Below are 17,834 nucleotides of genomic sequence, written 5' to 3'. Positions count from 1 at the left end.
CAAATTAGACGAGGTTGAATTTTTTCACAACTAGGACCGAAACCCCAGGCTGAACAAATTAGTCAAGTGCGAAGCGAAATTGTTCGGCTCGAATTTATGAGGTTGTGCAAAACTTCGAGGCAATCATGTTGGCGGGCGGCACCAAGTGATTCGAGTTCGTTTGCCCCCCCATTTTCACTAACGAACGATAACTTTTTCTAAAAGTTAACATGAGCCCCGATCCCGGCAAGAGCGACTCAAATTTCTTCGTGCCACCCACTGACACGATCGCCTCGAAGCACTGAGCACACTCATAATATTTTGAGCAAATCGGACGAGGTTGTCTTTTTTGCACAACTAGGACCGAAACCCTAGGCCAAACAAAATGGTCAGATGCGAAGCGAAATTGTTTGGCCCAAAAATTTAGGAGGTTGTGCAGAACTTCGAGGCAATCAACTCGGCGGGTGCCAGAAAGTGATTCGAGTTCATTTGCCCCCCCATCTTCACTAACGCATGGCAACTTTTTCTGAAAGTTAACAAGAGCCCTGATCTCGGCCAGAACAACTTGAAATTCTTCGTGCCACCAGCCAACATTATCACCTCGAAGCGCTAAGCAGGCTCGTAAAATTTTGGACAAATCGGACAAGATTGTACTTTCAAAACTAGGACCGAAGCCCTAGGCCGAACAAAATGGTCAGATGCGAAGCGATATTGTTCGGCCTGAAAATTTATGAGCTTGTGCAGAACTTCGAGGCAATCATGTCGGCGGGTGCCACGAAGTAATTCGATTGCGTTTACCATCCCATCTTCACTAATGAACGATAACTTTATCAGAAAGTTAACAAGGGCTCTGATCCCGGCTGGAACGACTCGAATTTCTTCGTTCCACCAGCCGACATGGTCACCTCGAAGCACTGAGCACTCTCGTAAAGTTTCAGGCAAATCGGACGAGGTTGAAATTTTTCACAACTAGGACTGAAGCCATAGGCAGAACAAAATGGTCAAATGGAGTGCGAAATTGTTTGGCTCGAAAATTTACAAGCTTGTGCACAACTTCGAGGCAATCATGTCGGCGGGTGCCACGAAGTGATTCGAGTTTGTTTGCCCCCCCATCTTTGCTAACGAACGATAACTTATTCTGAAAGTTAACAAGAGCCCCAATCCCAGCCGGAACGACTCGAATTTCTTCGTGCCTCCCACAGACATGGTCGCCTCTAAGCACTGAGCACACTCGTAAAATTTTGGGCAAATCAGATGACGTTGAATTATTTCACAACTAGGACAGAAGCCCTAGGCCAAACAAAATGGTCAGATGCGAAGCGAAATTGTTTGGCCTGAAAATTTATGCGCTTGCGCAAAACTTCGAGGCAATCATGTCGGCGGATGCCATGAAGTGATTTGACTTTGTTTGCCCCCCCATCTTCAATAACGAACGATAACTTTTTCTGAAACTTAACAAAAGCCCCGATCCTGGCCGGAATGACTCAAATTTCTTTGTGCCACCCGCCGACATGATCGCCTCAAAGCACTAAGCACGCTCATAAAATTTTGGGCAAATTTGACGAGGTTGTATTTTTTCACAACTAGGACCAAAATCCTAGGCTGAACGAAATGGTCAGATGGGAAGCGAAATTGTTTGGCCCGAAAATTTATGAGCTTGTGCAGAACTTCGAGGCTATCATGTCGGCGGGTGCCATGAAGTGATTCAAGTTCATTTGCCCCCCATCTCCACTAACGAACGATAACTTTTTCTAAAAGTTAGCAAGAGCCCCCATCCTAGCCGGAACGACTCGAATTTCTTCCTGCCACCCGCCGACATGGTCCCCTCGAAGCACTGAGTTGCCTCATAAAATTTTGGGCAGATCGGAAGAGGTTGTATTTTTTCACACCTAGGACTGAAACCTAGGCCGTACAAAATGGTCAGATGCAAAGCGAATTGGTTTGGACCGAAAATTTACAAGCTTGTGCAGAACTTCGAGGCAATCATGTCGATGGGTGCCATGAAGTGATTCGAGTTTGTTTGCCCCCCCATCTTTACTAACGAACGATAACTTTTGCTGAAAGTTAACCAGTGCCCTGATCCCGGCTGGAATGACTCAAATTTCTTCGTGCCTCTTGCTGACATGGTCGCCTCGAAGCACTGAGCACGCTCGTAAAATTTTGGGCAACTTGGATGACGTTCAATTTTTTCACAACTAGGACCGAAGCCCTAGGCCGAACAAAATGGTTAGATGCGAAGCGAAATTGATTGGCCAGAAAATTTACGCGCTTGTGCAGAACTTCGAGGCAATCATGTCTGCAGGTGCCACAAACTGATTTGAGTTCGTTTGCCCCTCCATCTTCACTAGCGAATGATAACTTTTTCTAAAAGTTAACAAAAGCCCCGATCCTGGCCGAAACGACTCAAATTTCTTCGTCCCACTCGCCAACATGGTCGCCTCGAAGCACTGAGCACGCTCGTAAAATTTTGTGCAAATCGGACTAGGTTTTTTTTTTCATAACTAGGTCCGAAGCCCTAGGCCAAACAAAATGGTAAGATGCGAAGCGAAATTGTTTGGCCCGAAAATTTATGAGCTTGTTCAGAACTTCGAGGAAATTATGTCGGCGGGTGCCACGAAGTGATTCGAGTTCGTTTGCCCCCCCATCTTCACTAACAAACGATAACTTTTTCTGAAAGTTAACAAAAGCCCCGATCCAGGCCGGAACGACTCAAATTTCTTCGTGCCACCCGCCGAAATGATCGCCTCGAAGCACTGAGCACGCTCATTACATTTTGGGCAAATCGGACGAGGTTGTATTCTTTTACAACTAGGACCGAAACCCTAGACCGAACAAAATGGTCAGATGCGAAGCAAAATTGTTTGGCCCAAAAATTTACGAGCTTGTGCAGAATTTTGAGGCAATCATGTCGGTGGGTACCACGAAGTGATTCGAGTTCGTTTGGCCCCCCCATCTTCACTATCGAACGATAACTTTTTTCAGAAACAAGAGCCCCGATCCCGACCAGAACGACTCAAATTTCTTCGTGCCACCTGCCAACATTATCGCCTCGAAGCACTGAGTACGCTCGTAAAATTTCGGGCAAAACGGAAAAGGTTGTATTTTTTCACACCTAGGACCGAAACCTAGGCCATACAAAATGGTCAGATGCGAAGCGAAATGGTTTGGACCGAAAATTTACGAGCTTGTGCAGAACTTCGAGGCAATCATGTCGATGGGTCCCACGAAGTGATTCGAGTTCGTTTGCCCCCCCATCTTTACTAACGAACGATAGCTTTTTCTGAAAGTTAACAAAAGCCCCGATCCAGGCTGGAACGACTCGAATTTCTTCGTGCCACCCGCCGACATGATCGCCTCGAAGCACTGAGCACGCTCATTACATTTTGGGCAAATCGGACGAGGTTGTATTTTTTTACAAGTAGGACCGAAACCCTAGGCCGAACAAAATGGTCAGATACGAAGCAAAATTGTTTGGTCCGAAAATTTATGAGCTTGTGCAAAACTTCGTGGCAATCATGTTGGTGGGTGCCACGAAGTGATTCGAGTTCGTTTGCCCCCCATCTTTACTAACGAACGATAACTTTTTCTAACAGTTAACAAGAGCCCCGATCTCGGCCAAAATGACTCGAATTTCTTTGTGCCACCCGCCGACATGATCACCTTCAAGCACTGAGCAAGCCCGTAAATTTTTGGACAAATCGGACGACGTTGTATTTTTTCTCAACTAGGACCGAAACCCTAGGCTGAACAAAATGGTCAGATGCGAAGCGAAATTGTTCGGCCCAAAAATTTACGAGCTTGTGCAGAACTTCGTGGCAATCATGTCGGTGGGTGCCACGAACTGATTCAAGTTCGATTGCCCCCCTTCTTCATTAATGAACGATAACTTTTTTTGAAAGTTAACAAGAGCCCCGATCCCGGCCATAACGACTTGAATTTCTTCTTGCCATCCACCGACATGATTGCCTTCAAGCACTGAGCACGCCCGTAAAATTTTGGGCAAATTGGACGACGTTGTATTTTTTCACAACTAGGACTGAAACCCTAGACTGAACAAAATGGTCAGATGCAAAGCAAAATTGTTCGGCCCTAAAATTTACGAGCTTGTGCAGAACTTCGAGGCAATCATGTGGATGGGTGCCACGAACTGATTCAAGTTCGATTGCCCCCCATCTTCACTAGCGAACGATAACTTTTTCTGAAAGTTAACTAGAGCCCCGATCTCAGCTAGAACGAGTCGAATTTCATTGTGCCACCCGTTGACAAGGTCGCCTCGAAGCACTGAGCACGCTCGTAAAGTTTCGGGCAAATCGGACAAAGTTGTATTTTTTTAGAACTAGGCCGAACAAAATGGTCAGATGTGAAGCGAAATTGATTGACAAAAAAATTTACGCACTTGTGCAGAACTTCAAGCCAATCATATCTGCGGGTGCCAGAAACTGATTCGAGTTCATTTGCCCCCCCATCTTCACTCGCAAACGATAACTTTTTCTGAAAGTTAACAAGAGCCCCAATCCCGGCCGGAACGACTCAAATTTGTTCGTGCCACCCGCCGACATGATCGCCTTGAAGCACTGAGCACGCTCGTAAAATTTCGGGCAAATCGGACGAGGTTGTATTTTTTCACAATTAGGACCGAAACCTTAGGCCAAACAAAATGGTCAAATGCGAAGCAAAATTGTTCGGCCCAAAAATTTACGAGCTTATTCAGAACTTCGAGGCAATCATGTCAGTGGGTAAACTAATTCGAGTTCGATTGTCCCCCCATCTTCATTAACGAAAGTTAACAAGAGCTCCGATCCTGGCCGGAACGACTCGAATTCCTTCGTGCCACCCGCTGACATGGTCGCCTCAAAGCACTGAGCACACTCGTAAAATTTCAGGCAAATCGGACGAGGTTGTATTTTTTCAGAACTAGGACCGAAGCCCTAGGCCAAATAAATTGATCAGATTTGAAGCAAAATTGTTTGGCCCGAAAATTTACGAGCTTGTGCAGAACTTCGAGGCAATCATGTCGGCAGATGTCACGAAGTCATTCAAGTTTGTTTCCCCCCCCCCCCCCATCTTCAGTAACGAACAATAACTTTTTCTGAAAGTTTACAAGAACTCTGATCCCACCGGAACGACTCGAATTTCTTTGTGCCACCCGCTGACATGATCACCTCGAAGCGTTGAACACACTCGTAAAATTTCAGAAAACATTATCCACGGGTGGCACGAAGAAATTTGAGTCGTTTCGGCGGGATCGGGGCTTTTAAACTTTCAGAGAAAGTTATCGTTCGTTAGTGAACTTGGGGGGCCAAACGAACTCGAATCGCTTCACAGCACCTACTGACGTGATTGTCTCAAAGTTTTGAACTAGCTCGTAAATTTTCAGGCCATACAATTTCACTTCGCATCTGACTATTTTGTTAGGCCCATGGGCTTCGGTCCTAGTTGTGAAATTACAACATCATTGGATTTGGCCGAAATTTTACGAGCGTGTTTAGTTCTTCGAGGTGATCATATCCACAGGTGGAATGAAGAAATTCGAGTCGTTCTGGCAGGATCGGGGCTTCTAAACTTTTAGAAAAGTTATCGTTTGTTAGTAAACTTGGGGGGGCAAACGAACTCGAATCTCTTCGTGGCGCCCGCCGACATGGTTGTCTCGATGTTTTGCACAAGCTTGTAAATTTTCAGGCCCAACAATTTCACTTTGCATCTGACCTTTTTGTTAGGCCCATGGCTTTGGCCCTAGTTGTGAAAGTACAACATCATTGGATTTGGTCAAAATTTTACGAGCATGTTCAGTTCTTTGAGGCAATCATATCAACGGGTGGCACGAAGGAATTTGAGTCGTTCCGGCGGGATCGGGGCTTCTAAACTTTCAAAAAAAGTTATAATTCGTTAGTGAACTTGGGGGGGCAAATGAACTCGAATCGCTTCATGGTGCCCGCCGACATGATTGCCTCATAGTTTTGCACAAGGTCGTAAAGTTTCGGGCCAAACAATTTCGCTTCGCACCTGACCATTTAGTTGTGCAAGTACAGCATCATTGGATTCGGTCAAAATTTTACGAGCGTGTTCAGTTCTTCGAGTCGATCATATCCACGGGTGGCACGAAGAAATTCGAGTCATTCCGGTGAGATCGGGGCTTCTAAACTTTCAAAAAAAGTTATCGTTCGTTAGTAAACTTGGGAGGGCAAACGAACTCGAATAGCTTCGTAGCGCCAGCCGACATGATTGCCTCATAGTTTTGCACAAGGTTGTAAAGTTTCGGGCCAAACAATTTCGCTTCACATCTTACCATTTTATTAGGCCCATGGGCTTCGGTCTTAGTTGTGAAAGTACAACATCATCGAATTTGGCCGAGATTTTACGAGCATGTTCAATTCTTCGAAGCGATCATATCCACGGGTGGCATGAAGAAATTCGAATTGTTCTGGCGGGATCGGGGCTTCTTAACTTTCCGAAAAGTTATCGTTCCTTATTGAACTTGGGGGGGCAAACGAACTCGAATCACTTCGTGGCACCCGCCGGCATGATTGTCTTCGGTCCTAGTTGTGAAATTACAACGCCATCGGATTTGGCCAAAATTTTATAAGCGTGTTCAGTTCTTCGAAGCGATCATATCCACAGGTGGAATAAAGAAATTTGAGTCGTTCTGGCGGGATCGGGGCTTCTAAACTTTCAAAAAATGTTATCATTAGTTAGTGAACTTGGGAGGGCAAACGAACTCGAATCACTTCGTGGCCATGATTGCCTCGAAGTTTTGCACAAGCTCGTAAATTTTCGGGCCTAACAATTTCGCTTCACATCTGACCATTTTGTTAGGCCCATGGGCTTCTTATGCTTGTGGAAGGAAAATTCGATTAAAAACTGGTAGAAAGCTCTTTATTAACTTGAGATACCTGAGTACACTTGCTTCAAATCTCTCTAGTTAGTCCCTATGGGGTAGTTAAATCAGCTGGAGGTCATGCCTCATGAAGCGAAGGTTAGTACGAATCTCCTCTCCCTCTTCTCTTGTGTGAACAAGTCAACAAAAAAAAAAAATATCTCTCTGAGTATCCCCTGTAACCTCTTTTTGTTTTGTTGTGCTTTTCAGGACAAGCGTCTTACATTCAAGTTTGGGGGACGTTCTCCAACGTTATGCCCGAAGTGTTCTTCCCATTCGGTATTGTATTTCCTCATATTTGCTATCCAACTCCGCTACCTATATCCGCTCCACTCCGCTAGCAATCTTCTTGGCGTAGGTGCTAGCCACTTCCATTGCCGAGCTCGAGCTCAACTTATAGGCGAGCTCAAGCTCAAGCTCGCACAAGGTTTACTCTTGTGCGAGTCAAGCACAAACCCTATTTCTTGGCTTGTCACGAGCTCGAGCTCGTGAAAAATGTAAATGAGGCGAGCTTGAACAAGGGGTACTCGGTCAAGCTTGGCTCGTTAATAACCCTAGCTATCGAACAAAAATGAGATTATTTACTAATCAACTAGTCAACTAGTAAAGAACTATGTAGAAATTAAAAAGTGAAGGATTTATAAATTATAATAATCGCTAGTCAAAACATCCTCAATGAGCTCTCTAAAATTCACTTTTAGCCAAAATTTGGTTAAATTCTACAAAAAGCAAGCTTCATCAAGCTTTCTATTCTCCTCTCTGTTTTAGGGCTTGTCAAATCTCTCCCCACATTTGGAGAATAAAATCATTTCTCTACTCCATTTTTTATATTTTTATATTTTCCCTCTCACTTTCTCTCTCCCTCACCTTTGTGGGTTTGTTACTTTGTATGGTGCTTTTGAAAATAAAAAATGAACGAAGATAGAATTAAAATTATATTTAAATATAATATAGTAAAATTTAGAGAGTTTATTGTTTTGTACTTTTGCATAGCTACTAGTTAAACTAGAAAAAGTGAGTTTTTAAGCCAAATTTTAGCTAAAGAATAGAGAATTCATTGATAATGCTCTCACTTGTAGATTAAAAAAATAAATAAAAATAAAAAATATTTGAGGGGGGAGGGGGGGGATGCAAAACTAGTCCTTGTAGTTCTTACCTGATTTACAATTAATTCCATATGGTATTAAAATGAACTCAAAGGTACTTGAAGTATGCAACAACAAAAAAAAATAGTCATTACAATCAAATTTCGTCCACTAATTTAACAGATTCCATTAGTGTGCCACTGACTTAAATAGGACAAGTATCACAATTTTATTTGACTGTAAGGATTAAATTATTTTTTTGGCATACCTCATAGACCTTTGAGTTCATGTTAATCAGGTAAACCAAATGGACTAATTTTACATTTTTTTCCTAAAAAAAATAAAAAAATAAAAAAAGATGAATATGACACAATTCTCTAGAAACTAGAAATTTATGAATGGAGAAAAAAATAAAAGTCAAATTAAGGTGGTGTTCGGCAAAATGCATGGCCCAGCCTAGACACTGTTTAGGTCCTTTCCCTAATGTGAAATTACACTATTACTCTTCATTTGTTGCTAAAAATTCCCAGCGTTGCACTCTTCTTTTCCTCCAGCTCCCTCATTTCCTCCATCTCCATGTCTTCTCCTTCACGACTCGCCCTTGCAAAAACTTGCGAGCCCGTTTCACCCCCCGGTCATGCCTTCACAGCCAACTCCCTATCTTCATTCTTTTTGGCTCTCCCTTTCTTGGAAACGCTGAAACGAAGCACGCTCTGGCCGTCCGTCGCACTCGCTCTCTAGAGTTTGTGCTTTATCTCTGACATAGCAGCAAAGGAGGAAGGGATTGGATTTTTCAAATTTTTTCTTCTTCTTGTTTGGCTTCTTTCTATGCTCTGTTTCGAGCTAAGGAAAATCAGAGCAAGATCACAAAGTAAGAGCCTAAATTTCCTTTTCTTTTTCTCCTCCTGTGTCATTCTTTTTTGAATTCCTATCAGTTTGGTTGCTTTTTTTCTCAGAAACAATAAGTAACTATTGTTTCTTTCGATTCGGTTGCTTTTTGGTGTGTTGTGAGGGTTCAAAAATTTAGGGTTTAATTTGAGGATTTCCATTGTAGTTTAAATTTCGTTATACCCATTGGATGAGTGTTTTTGTTTGGAAATTTTTGATGTGTTGTGATTTTGTTGATTTTGGGTTCAAATTATTGTTGTTTGTTCTAGTGATTTTCGGTTGTTGGTGCTATATTGTACCCAAATTGAGTATTAAGCTAAAAAGGAACCTTTCAAGCTTGCAGTAATACACGGGTTTTATTAGTAAACGGATCAAGTGAAAGTGGAGCTGTAATATATGTATATATATATCTTTTAAGTTGACATGATTAGATAATGAGACAAAACTCCATTGTTAGGAACACTTCTAATAATGCTAATGCTACCATGTCATTCAACACCTCATCACGGTTTTGTCTTCAACAACGGCTTTATCCTACTTTATCCCCTTGAAGTCAGTCTTGAACACCATGATCACTGACATTGCTATCAACATGATGACATATATGAATCCATATTGTTCATTAAAATTCCTTGTGTTGAACATGAGCCGAGTTTTGCTTTTGTAGCCATAGGAAACTAGGGGAAAAGGTAGAAGCAAATGTCTTTTTTGGTGTAAAAGATTTTTTTAAATAGAAAGTCCAACCAAACAGTAGCTTAGTTTTTTTTTTTTTTTTTTTTTTTTGTATTAAACAATTTGGTGTTTAAGGTGATGGAATTCTTAGTTCTTACTCGCAATTATGAATATTGGAGTCTTCGTAAAATTTCTCCATGAATTTAGTTGACAAGATTACTGTTACTGTATTGGTTTGTACTTTGTATACCATGATGACTATGACAAAAGATAGATGCTGAATTCTTGATCAATTTTTACTATGCAGGTCACTGACAATTTATGATGTCTTTCATTGCTTTTGTGAAAAAGTATCACTTTGCAACTGAAATTTTTATTCATCCATTGGTATACATACCCCTTAAGGCATATGGAAATCCCCAAGTTTCGCTTTGATTTATTGTTTTATCTCTTTTCCTATGCTAATGGTCTTTGAACCAAATGGCATCTCCTCTTCCCATGAGTAAGCGGTGGAGGGTAATATCGTGGGTCAATTTCTGTACCGGTGCCTGTGTTGCATATGCCTAAATATAGTTTCCCTCTATTCCTCCTTCCCCTCCTCTAGCTTTTACTTAGTGCTTTTCTGTTTCTTCTTTGATAATACTGTAATGATCAAATTATGAATGGTTTATCTTTTTTCCGTTTTCAGGAAATGATACTAGTGCACAGAATGATTGGAAAGGCGCATGGTGGCACAATAGATTCACTACTCATTCTGGTAATTAACTAATTTTTTGTTGAGGGTTTGATATTCAAACATTAGTTCTCCACCCATATAAATAGTTGGATGCTCCATTTAGATATGTATAAGATTATCTACTTTACTGGGGTCGTTACTCAATTTGCATCTGGATATTAAAATTGTTGTTATTCATCTTCAAATGTTCGAGTTTACTCCATGTTTTGAAGTTTGCACTTGACATTGCCGGAATTCCAACTTATTTATTGTTTACTTGTTTTAGTCTGAATTTTGTATATTATGCTTTTTCCTCAATTTCTCTTGGATGTTGGACCTACAACAATAGCAAGTATATTATTTGCACTGGAGTTACGCAGGCTGTTTCAGGTAATAGATTCTTCATCTATCTGTGATTGTCACATTAAATGACTTATTTAACTTCTGATGACTACTGTTCCTAGTTATCTTGTTTGCAGGGTCCTTCATTTCTGAGTTTCGTTACAACCTTCTTCAGATAAGACAATTAGCTCAAAATTCTTGTAGGATCCCATTTACTTAGTAACCCTTGAATCCTTTAGTAGTACTAAGATAGATATTGATTCTTTCAAAACATAACTGCTCTATGCATCCCATTCACAATATCACAGGGTTGATTATGTCTGCAAATAGTGATGCGTCGAGTGGCCTTCCATTATGTCGCTGTGGAGTTGTTGCCTTCGTAAGATATTCCTAGACAAATGATAATTACAGTAGAAAGTGATATGGGTGCGAAAAGTATAAGGTATTGTATGACATTTATTTTCCATGTTTACATTTTTTGAGCAATTCTATTTGGTTTAGGGTATATTTTTGACTTTTCTTCCAAATATTGTATGTTATAGCAAGTTGGTGATTGTGGCTTCTTTCTTTGGGCTGACAACAAGATGATAGCTTACAAAAAAAAAATCATCCAACGCTTGAAGGACATAGAAGAGCAAACCCGGGCAGAAGTTGGTAGACTTGAAAAATTGTTGGCTACCGAACAAGCACAGTATAGAGCACATCTAGAAAACATGTTGCAGTCTAGGGATGAGATGTGGAAATCTATGGTACTAAATAACCAGTCTAGAGAAAATAAGTTCCAGTTAAAGCAAATGACGTATCAGGCAGTGTTGACTTTGATTATCTTGTTGGTGCTCCTTTATGTTGGAGATTACAACGGATCTAGTCGTAACAAGTTGATGTTAAAATGAACTCTTTCCTTCTAAATTGTAGATACTTAACCGTTGTAATTTATATTTTTTTGTGTTTTGTATTAATTGTGCTACTCTTTTGATGCAATCATTGTTAAATTTCTTGATTGGCATCGGTCGAATTTTTTTGATAGCACTGTCTACTTAGATGTAAAGGTACACGTATGATCCTATGCTTAGCGACTTGGATTAAATAAGCGAGTTCGGTTAAGATTCTGATTAGATGGTCCTAACCCCAAAACAATTATATATGGCAATTTTTTTATTCCTTTCTTTTTTCTTTGTTAAAATGGAGAAGCCACACAAAATAACATAAATTACTCCTCATTCGCGGTTTTCCACATGTGAGATGTCATTGCCTTTTGGACTATAATCATGGTAGCCTTGCTTTCGTGGGTTCGGTTTGGTGGTTGTCCATGCGCTACGTATGGAACAGGTGTCATGGTGGGCAATTGCGTTACATCAATCCAATCTTGCCCGTAATGCTTCTTTAGGGCAACACGAAATAGTGGATCATCAGCACTGCAGTCTTTGCGAATGAAGTTGTGTACCGTGCAACATGAGACCACAAATAGTCGTTGATTATCAATCGGGTATGTATGCATATTGTCGAAGATAGGGAATCGGGCTTTCCATACTCCAAAAGTTCTTTCCACAGCTGATCATAATGAGGAATGCCTATAATTAAACAATTCTACTGCATTCTTCAGACGAGGTCGACGATGACAGAAATCTTGCAAATGGTATCACTCATTGCGATGTGGGGGTAAAAATCCCTTGTAGCATCTGTAGGCCGAGTCAACCAAGTAAAAGTAGTCTGAAGATCATCAAGTACAACATTATATCACATAGGGTTCCAACGTAGATAAGGAATTGTAAACGTATTACAAATCAATAGAATCCGACACAAAGACATGTCTCCGTGTAGTACCTTCGACCGGCATGGGGCAAAGAGCGGTGGGATCGTGGATGCACTCCTGGAAAATCTGCGAGTCATGAGTGCTGCCCTCCCATCTAGTATAAACGTGTGTGAAGCAAAGGTCGAAGTCAGCGACGCACATGACATTTTGTGTTATTGTGGACTTCCTGCTTCTATAGGGCACAATGTTCTCACCTTGAACGCACGCTTTAACGTGAGTGCCGTCAATTGCTCCAATGCATTTCTGGTTAGAACAGTATTACCGAAAGTTGATCAGATATAGGACACATAAGACAATACATATATGCCATTGGTAATTATGAAGTAATGCGATATGTTATACTATGGCGTACCGCAAACCATGGGTAGTAGTGGCTATTTCGTGCGACGTATGGATGAGGCAACTCCATCGCAGCTGGACGTATAATAGTTTTCCTAAGCCTGCACAGCGCTTTAGCTATCCGATTAACGTAAACGCTTATCGTGTGCAATGAGCGCTGTAGCCTATCTACTACCGTCCGTTGCGTGTGGCACTGTGCCATCACTAGGCAAAATGCCGCAACTTGTTCTGTGATCTTAACATACCGACTGCTTTACAAAAAAACCATTGTGTTTAAGTGTGTTGCACAATTTTAAGAAAGTCTTGGGCAACATACGAAATTGCTCATGGCATGTATTTGGGTTCGGATTGGTAAGCACTCAGTGTACCCACATCGCGCTAGTCAGCTTAGAAGTTATCTGTGGAATGCTAACCCTTACGCATGGGTGCATTAAATGATGGTAGCATTCTTCCACGATCATTGCCATGCGCACTAGTAAATTCTCTAGCTCCAATCGTATACCCTCAAAATTACACTCATCATCGTCGTCTGTGTCTGATGCATCCGAGTCGGGCAATTCATCGATACTGTCCGCCCAATGACGTGCATTACCAATGTTACCATTAGACGGGCCAGCTGCATACATGTCAACAGGCCTACATTTAAATGAGATGAATAACGTCACATTCTAGTCATAGCATTTGTAAACGCCATCGGGCTATATTCAGTCTATATTAATAACATGCAACTGGATAATTAAAATTGGAAAGTAAAACTAGGTTCATAACATTAAGCATTAGTGTTAAAAATGTTCCCCTACTCCATAATAAGCATCCATAATATAGTATCAAATTGTGCCTGACATAATGCAATCAAACTAACTTAAGCGGTTAGAAGAGAAAAATAGTCAATGGAAACAACCATAAAATACAACTGAAAATATTAACATAAAACATAAGCTTCAATTGTCTTTGTCTGGATCAATATCGTCTAGCCAATGATGTACACCGTCGTCATTCATTTTCAACAATATCCTTGCCCAAGTCGGATCGTTGAATGCCCTGCATGCTTTGACATATTTTTTCGTGGGCAATGACATTTCAGCTGCCAACATATTGATACGGTCCATGATGTCTTCCTTAGGATACTAGCTGGGAGGGGGCTTATAAGACATACCATCGCCGGGTGAATGGCCATCACTAAGCTTGCACCTCTGTAAATAATCTGATCTCAAGATGTCAAAGGACTTGTGCATCTCCGAGTAAATTTGCTCACCCATGGATGAACGCTTGCTAGAGTGCAATCCCTGCAAGTGAGAACCTTCCCTCTTCAACTTCCCTTTTCCTTTTCCCTTTGCCTTGTGAGTTGACGCACACTGGGGCTCCGTCAGGTCTATGATCGCCACAAGGTTGTTGAGATGGATGTCATTATCTTCACAATCGCTGCCCAGGGGTGATTGTGTGCTGGCATACCTCCACTTTCCAGTGGATGTTGAGCCCTCAAAGATGTAGCATAGGTGCTTGAAGTTCACCGGGGGGCCATTTCGGAATTTGTAGTACTTATTCAGGCTCTTTATCTGAGAAGGAAGAACAAATAAACGAAAAAGACACAAGATAAAACACAAACGGTCAATAAGTACGTCAACTCGCATAATTAAGGAAATGTTAAACATAATATTAGTGGCATACCAGTCGGAGGTGTTCCCATTGTTCTGGAGTTCCCGTGACAGTCCCCAAATCATCATCCCACCCACAGCCGGTACCTGCCTTATCTCGGACAAGTTCTGAGAAGTTCACCCACTGCTCTTTAAGATGCTTAATTTTGGCCTCAACTTGTTTTTGTGTGTAGGCTGTGCCATCCTTAAGTCGTTTGTTTAACTTGTTCATGATGCCCACCACATGCTTCCCAAAGGGCGGGCGAACTCTTTCATCTTGGCAGTTGCAAAGAATATGCACCAGGATATCCTCGTGCTCTTGTTCCCATTTTACATTTGCCTGCGGGATGGGAAATTCTGCTGGGGATGGGGTTTGCATCCCAGCCTTTCGAGGAAACTTACGGGGAGTGCTAAAGAACGACATCTACGAATATGTATAGAAAATAGCATAACAACGTGCACAAATCATGTATGATACTTATCTACCAACCACAGTCAACACAAAACTAAACTTTCACGTAGACACTCGAATTAATATATATGATTATGTGAACTGTGATATGATATATTTACAATAAGCAGGAAAATAAGTTAGGCACAAACAATTTAGAATTTAAGCAATATTGGGTGCGAAAATAAGTAACCTACCTTGAAGTTGTTGGATTGTCGTTGTCGCAAGTAATACTCGTCGAACTGAAAATTAAACGAGGCCAACATTAATGCCGACTAACCAGAAAGTGGAGGCAAATTTAGCATAATTGATGAAATACCCTAATATCAAAAACAACACATAGATTGTCTCAAGCGAGGCGACATGGAAGGGTAATGTTACCCACTTGAATATTTTTTTCAACCCTTAATAATTTCGAATTCTAAATATAGTTCTATCTGCTTATATTTCTCTTTGAGTTTTTTTTTTTTTTTTTTTTTTTGAGAGTTTAACAACCTGAATGATACTTCTGATTTCTTTAGCAATATTGCTTATAGTTTATATGAATACTAATGCTAAACCATTATAAGAAATTATTGACTTGTCTATATGAATATATAAACAGTTGTAAGGCTGGACTCCCGATTCTAAAACAAGAATTTGATACTCTAGAGAATAAACTGGGAGTATATTTGAAGGTCTGTCTCTAATCTCTCTCTTGCTCACATATACAAACACACCTACAATTGATTGTAGTTGGAATAAATAAGTGATATGTTTGTTTTTCGTTCATTTTGTAGATCTTGTGACAAGACAAGCCTAATGTAGATGCCAAACTCAAACTCTCCAAACCAAAAAGGCCAATAGATTTCATTTCATCCAATAGCCAAAACTCAAATAAACTGAACATAATGGCTCAGTAGCAATAAAAGGATTTGATTAAGCAACATCTTGACTACCCAAAATTCAAGCTAATCAATTAAAACCAACTAGTACGATTGCTCATTTTACTTGTTGCATTCTATCACAATAACCCGCTAAAGCCAATCTCTGTTTTCTCATCCTACTTTGCTAGAGTGTGAGATAAAGAGCTATAAACCATGTACAAAACTGAAGCAAATCTAGGAAACACAAATATGAAAGAAAACAAAAGAATGCCATCTTTTCATTGAATTTCTCCTTCGCAGGTGAAACAAATAAAAGAATGAAAAAAACAAGAATACATCTTCTTTCCTATAAAGAATAAACCAAATCTATCAAGAACCCCAAAAAAAACAAAAACTTTAGAGAAATTGGAGCCGAGACTGTTACCCATCACCACCATTAATGTACAAGAACTCCACTTTCTCTGAGTGAAGTAAACAGGTCCATGCATTGAGCATAAGTCTTCTGATACTTCTGTTGTAATGTTACAAATATTGATTTTATTTACCTATTAATTTTTGACCATTCAACATAAAATATATTCATGAGTTTTGACCGTTGGGTAATAAAACCTTTTACAAGTTTTTAACTATTGGTTTTAATTCCTTTACCCGTTGGTTTTCTTTTGTTAAAAGCATTTGTCTTCAATATTTACAATTCTTTTAGCTGTTGGCTTTAATTCTTTACCATTGGTTTTCTTAGATTATAACCCATTTGTCTTTAAGCCTTTTTGACCGTTTGATGATTTGTTGACCGTTTATCTTAAATATGTTGACCGTTGCTTTTATACATTAATCTCATGACCGTTTGTTCTTTAATAAATAGATTGCATAATAATGTGTTTTAAAAGAAAAAAGTTTCCCCATGTCTATATAAGCAAGTCTTCATTTGACAAAAAATATATCATCAAAAAATATTACTTTTAGTGAGATTTCATTTTCATGCTCCAGAATTTTTTCTTTGTTACCAAAGAGAAAAATTAGAGTTATTTGCTACTCAATTTTTCATCCTCTTCAACTTGAGAAAGGGTTGTTCATTTGATCTTCGTTACTTGAAAGTGCGTTCTTAACGAAGGTAGACGCTATAGTCTAATCCTGGGAGGTTGCGTGTCAAGAGATCCGATCGCACCGAGTTATACACTCCGGGAGGCACAAAATCAACCTTTAAGGACAACGCTCTTGCGTGATTCTATAGCTTTGTGAGATTTTTCCTTGCTCTATTTTATTTATTTATTGTATTATATTTATCTTATTGTTAATTGTTTGGATTAATATTATTTAGCATCAATAAGAATTTTTGCACCATCCATTTAATTTTACAACAATCTTAAAGGTTGATTATGGATGCACAAATTCTTGCTGCTGCTAAAGTTCTTCCAGATGTTACAAAAATTGAATCTTTTGATGGAAATAATTTTAAACGTTGGCAACAAAAGGTTCTTGCAGTTTTAGATTTTACAAAAATTTCTAGTGTTCTAACTGAGCCTAGACCGGATGAGGAATCTGAAGAACAATCCAAAGAATTAAGAGATTGGGAAATGGCTAATACATTATGTGTGAATACTATATTAAATTCTTTATCTAATGAATTGTTTGATGTTTATTGCCATTTTACTATTGCTAGAGATTTATGGGATGAATTAGTTGGTAGATATGTGATTGATGATGAGGGTACTAAGAAATTTGCTGCAAGCAATTTCTTACATTTTCAAATGACTGATGAAAAGAGTATTACTTCTCAAATTCATGAGTTTCATAACATAGTTGCTGAATTAACCAAAGAGGGTAATGGTCTACCCGAAAGTTTTATGACCCAATGTCTTGTTGAAAAATTACCCGACTCTTGGAAGGAGTATAAACTCCATTTCAAACAAAAGAAGACTTTCATGAGTCTTCAACAAACCATAGTGCATATTAAAATAGAAGAAAGGAATAGGTCTTTGGAAAAGGTTAACAAAGCTAAGGAAATTATTTCCAAAGCTAATTTAGTAGAAGAGAGATCTATTAGGCCTCCACAACACTACAAGAAATTTGACCATAAGCCCAAAAGAAAACTTTGGAATGATAAGAAAAGATTCAACACATCTCATTCTCTAATACAAAAGAAAAAGGTCATTTGTTTTGCTTGTGGCAAATCAGG

General features: G+C 39.9%; 1 protein-coding gene across 1 annotated transcript; it reads right to left on the bottom strand.

Annotated features, from left to right (window-relative positions):
- Positions 1-13,476: 13,476 nt before the first annotated feature.
- Positions 13,477-15,025, bottom strand: LOC132166536 (uncharacterized; the record flags this gene model as incomplete). Its single annotated transcript, XM_059577365.1, is given in 3 exon segments — positions 13,477-14,263; positions 14,376-14,765; positions 14,990-15,025. Coding segments are annotated over 3 exon segments (855 nt in total), but the record flags the coding sequence as incomplete, so codon positions are not given.
- Between the last annotated feature and the right edge of the window lie 2,809 nt (positions 15,026-17,834).

This window comes from Corylus avellana, chromosome ca11 (genome assembly GCF_901000735.1).
Source record: "Corylus avellana chromosome ca11, CavTom2PMs-1.0".
In the NCBI taxonomy this organism is placed as follows: Eukaryota; Viridiplantae; Streptophyta; class Magnoliopsida; order Fagales; family Betulaceae; genus Corylus; species Corylus avellana.
This window is presented reverse-complemented; position numbering and strand designations above follow the sequence as displayed.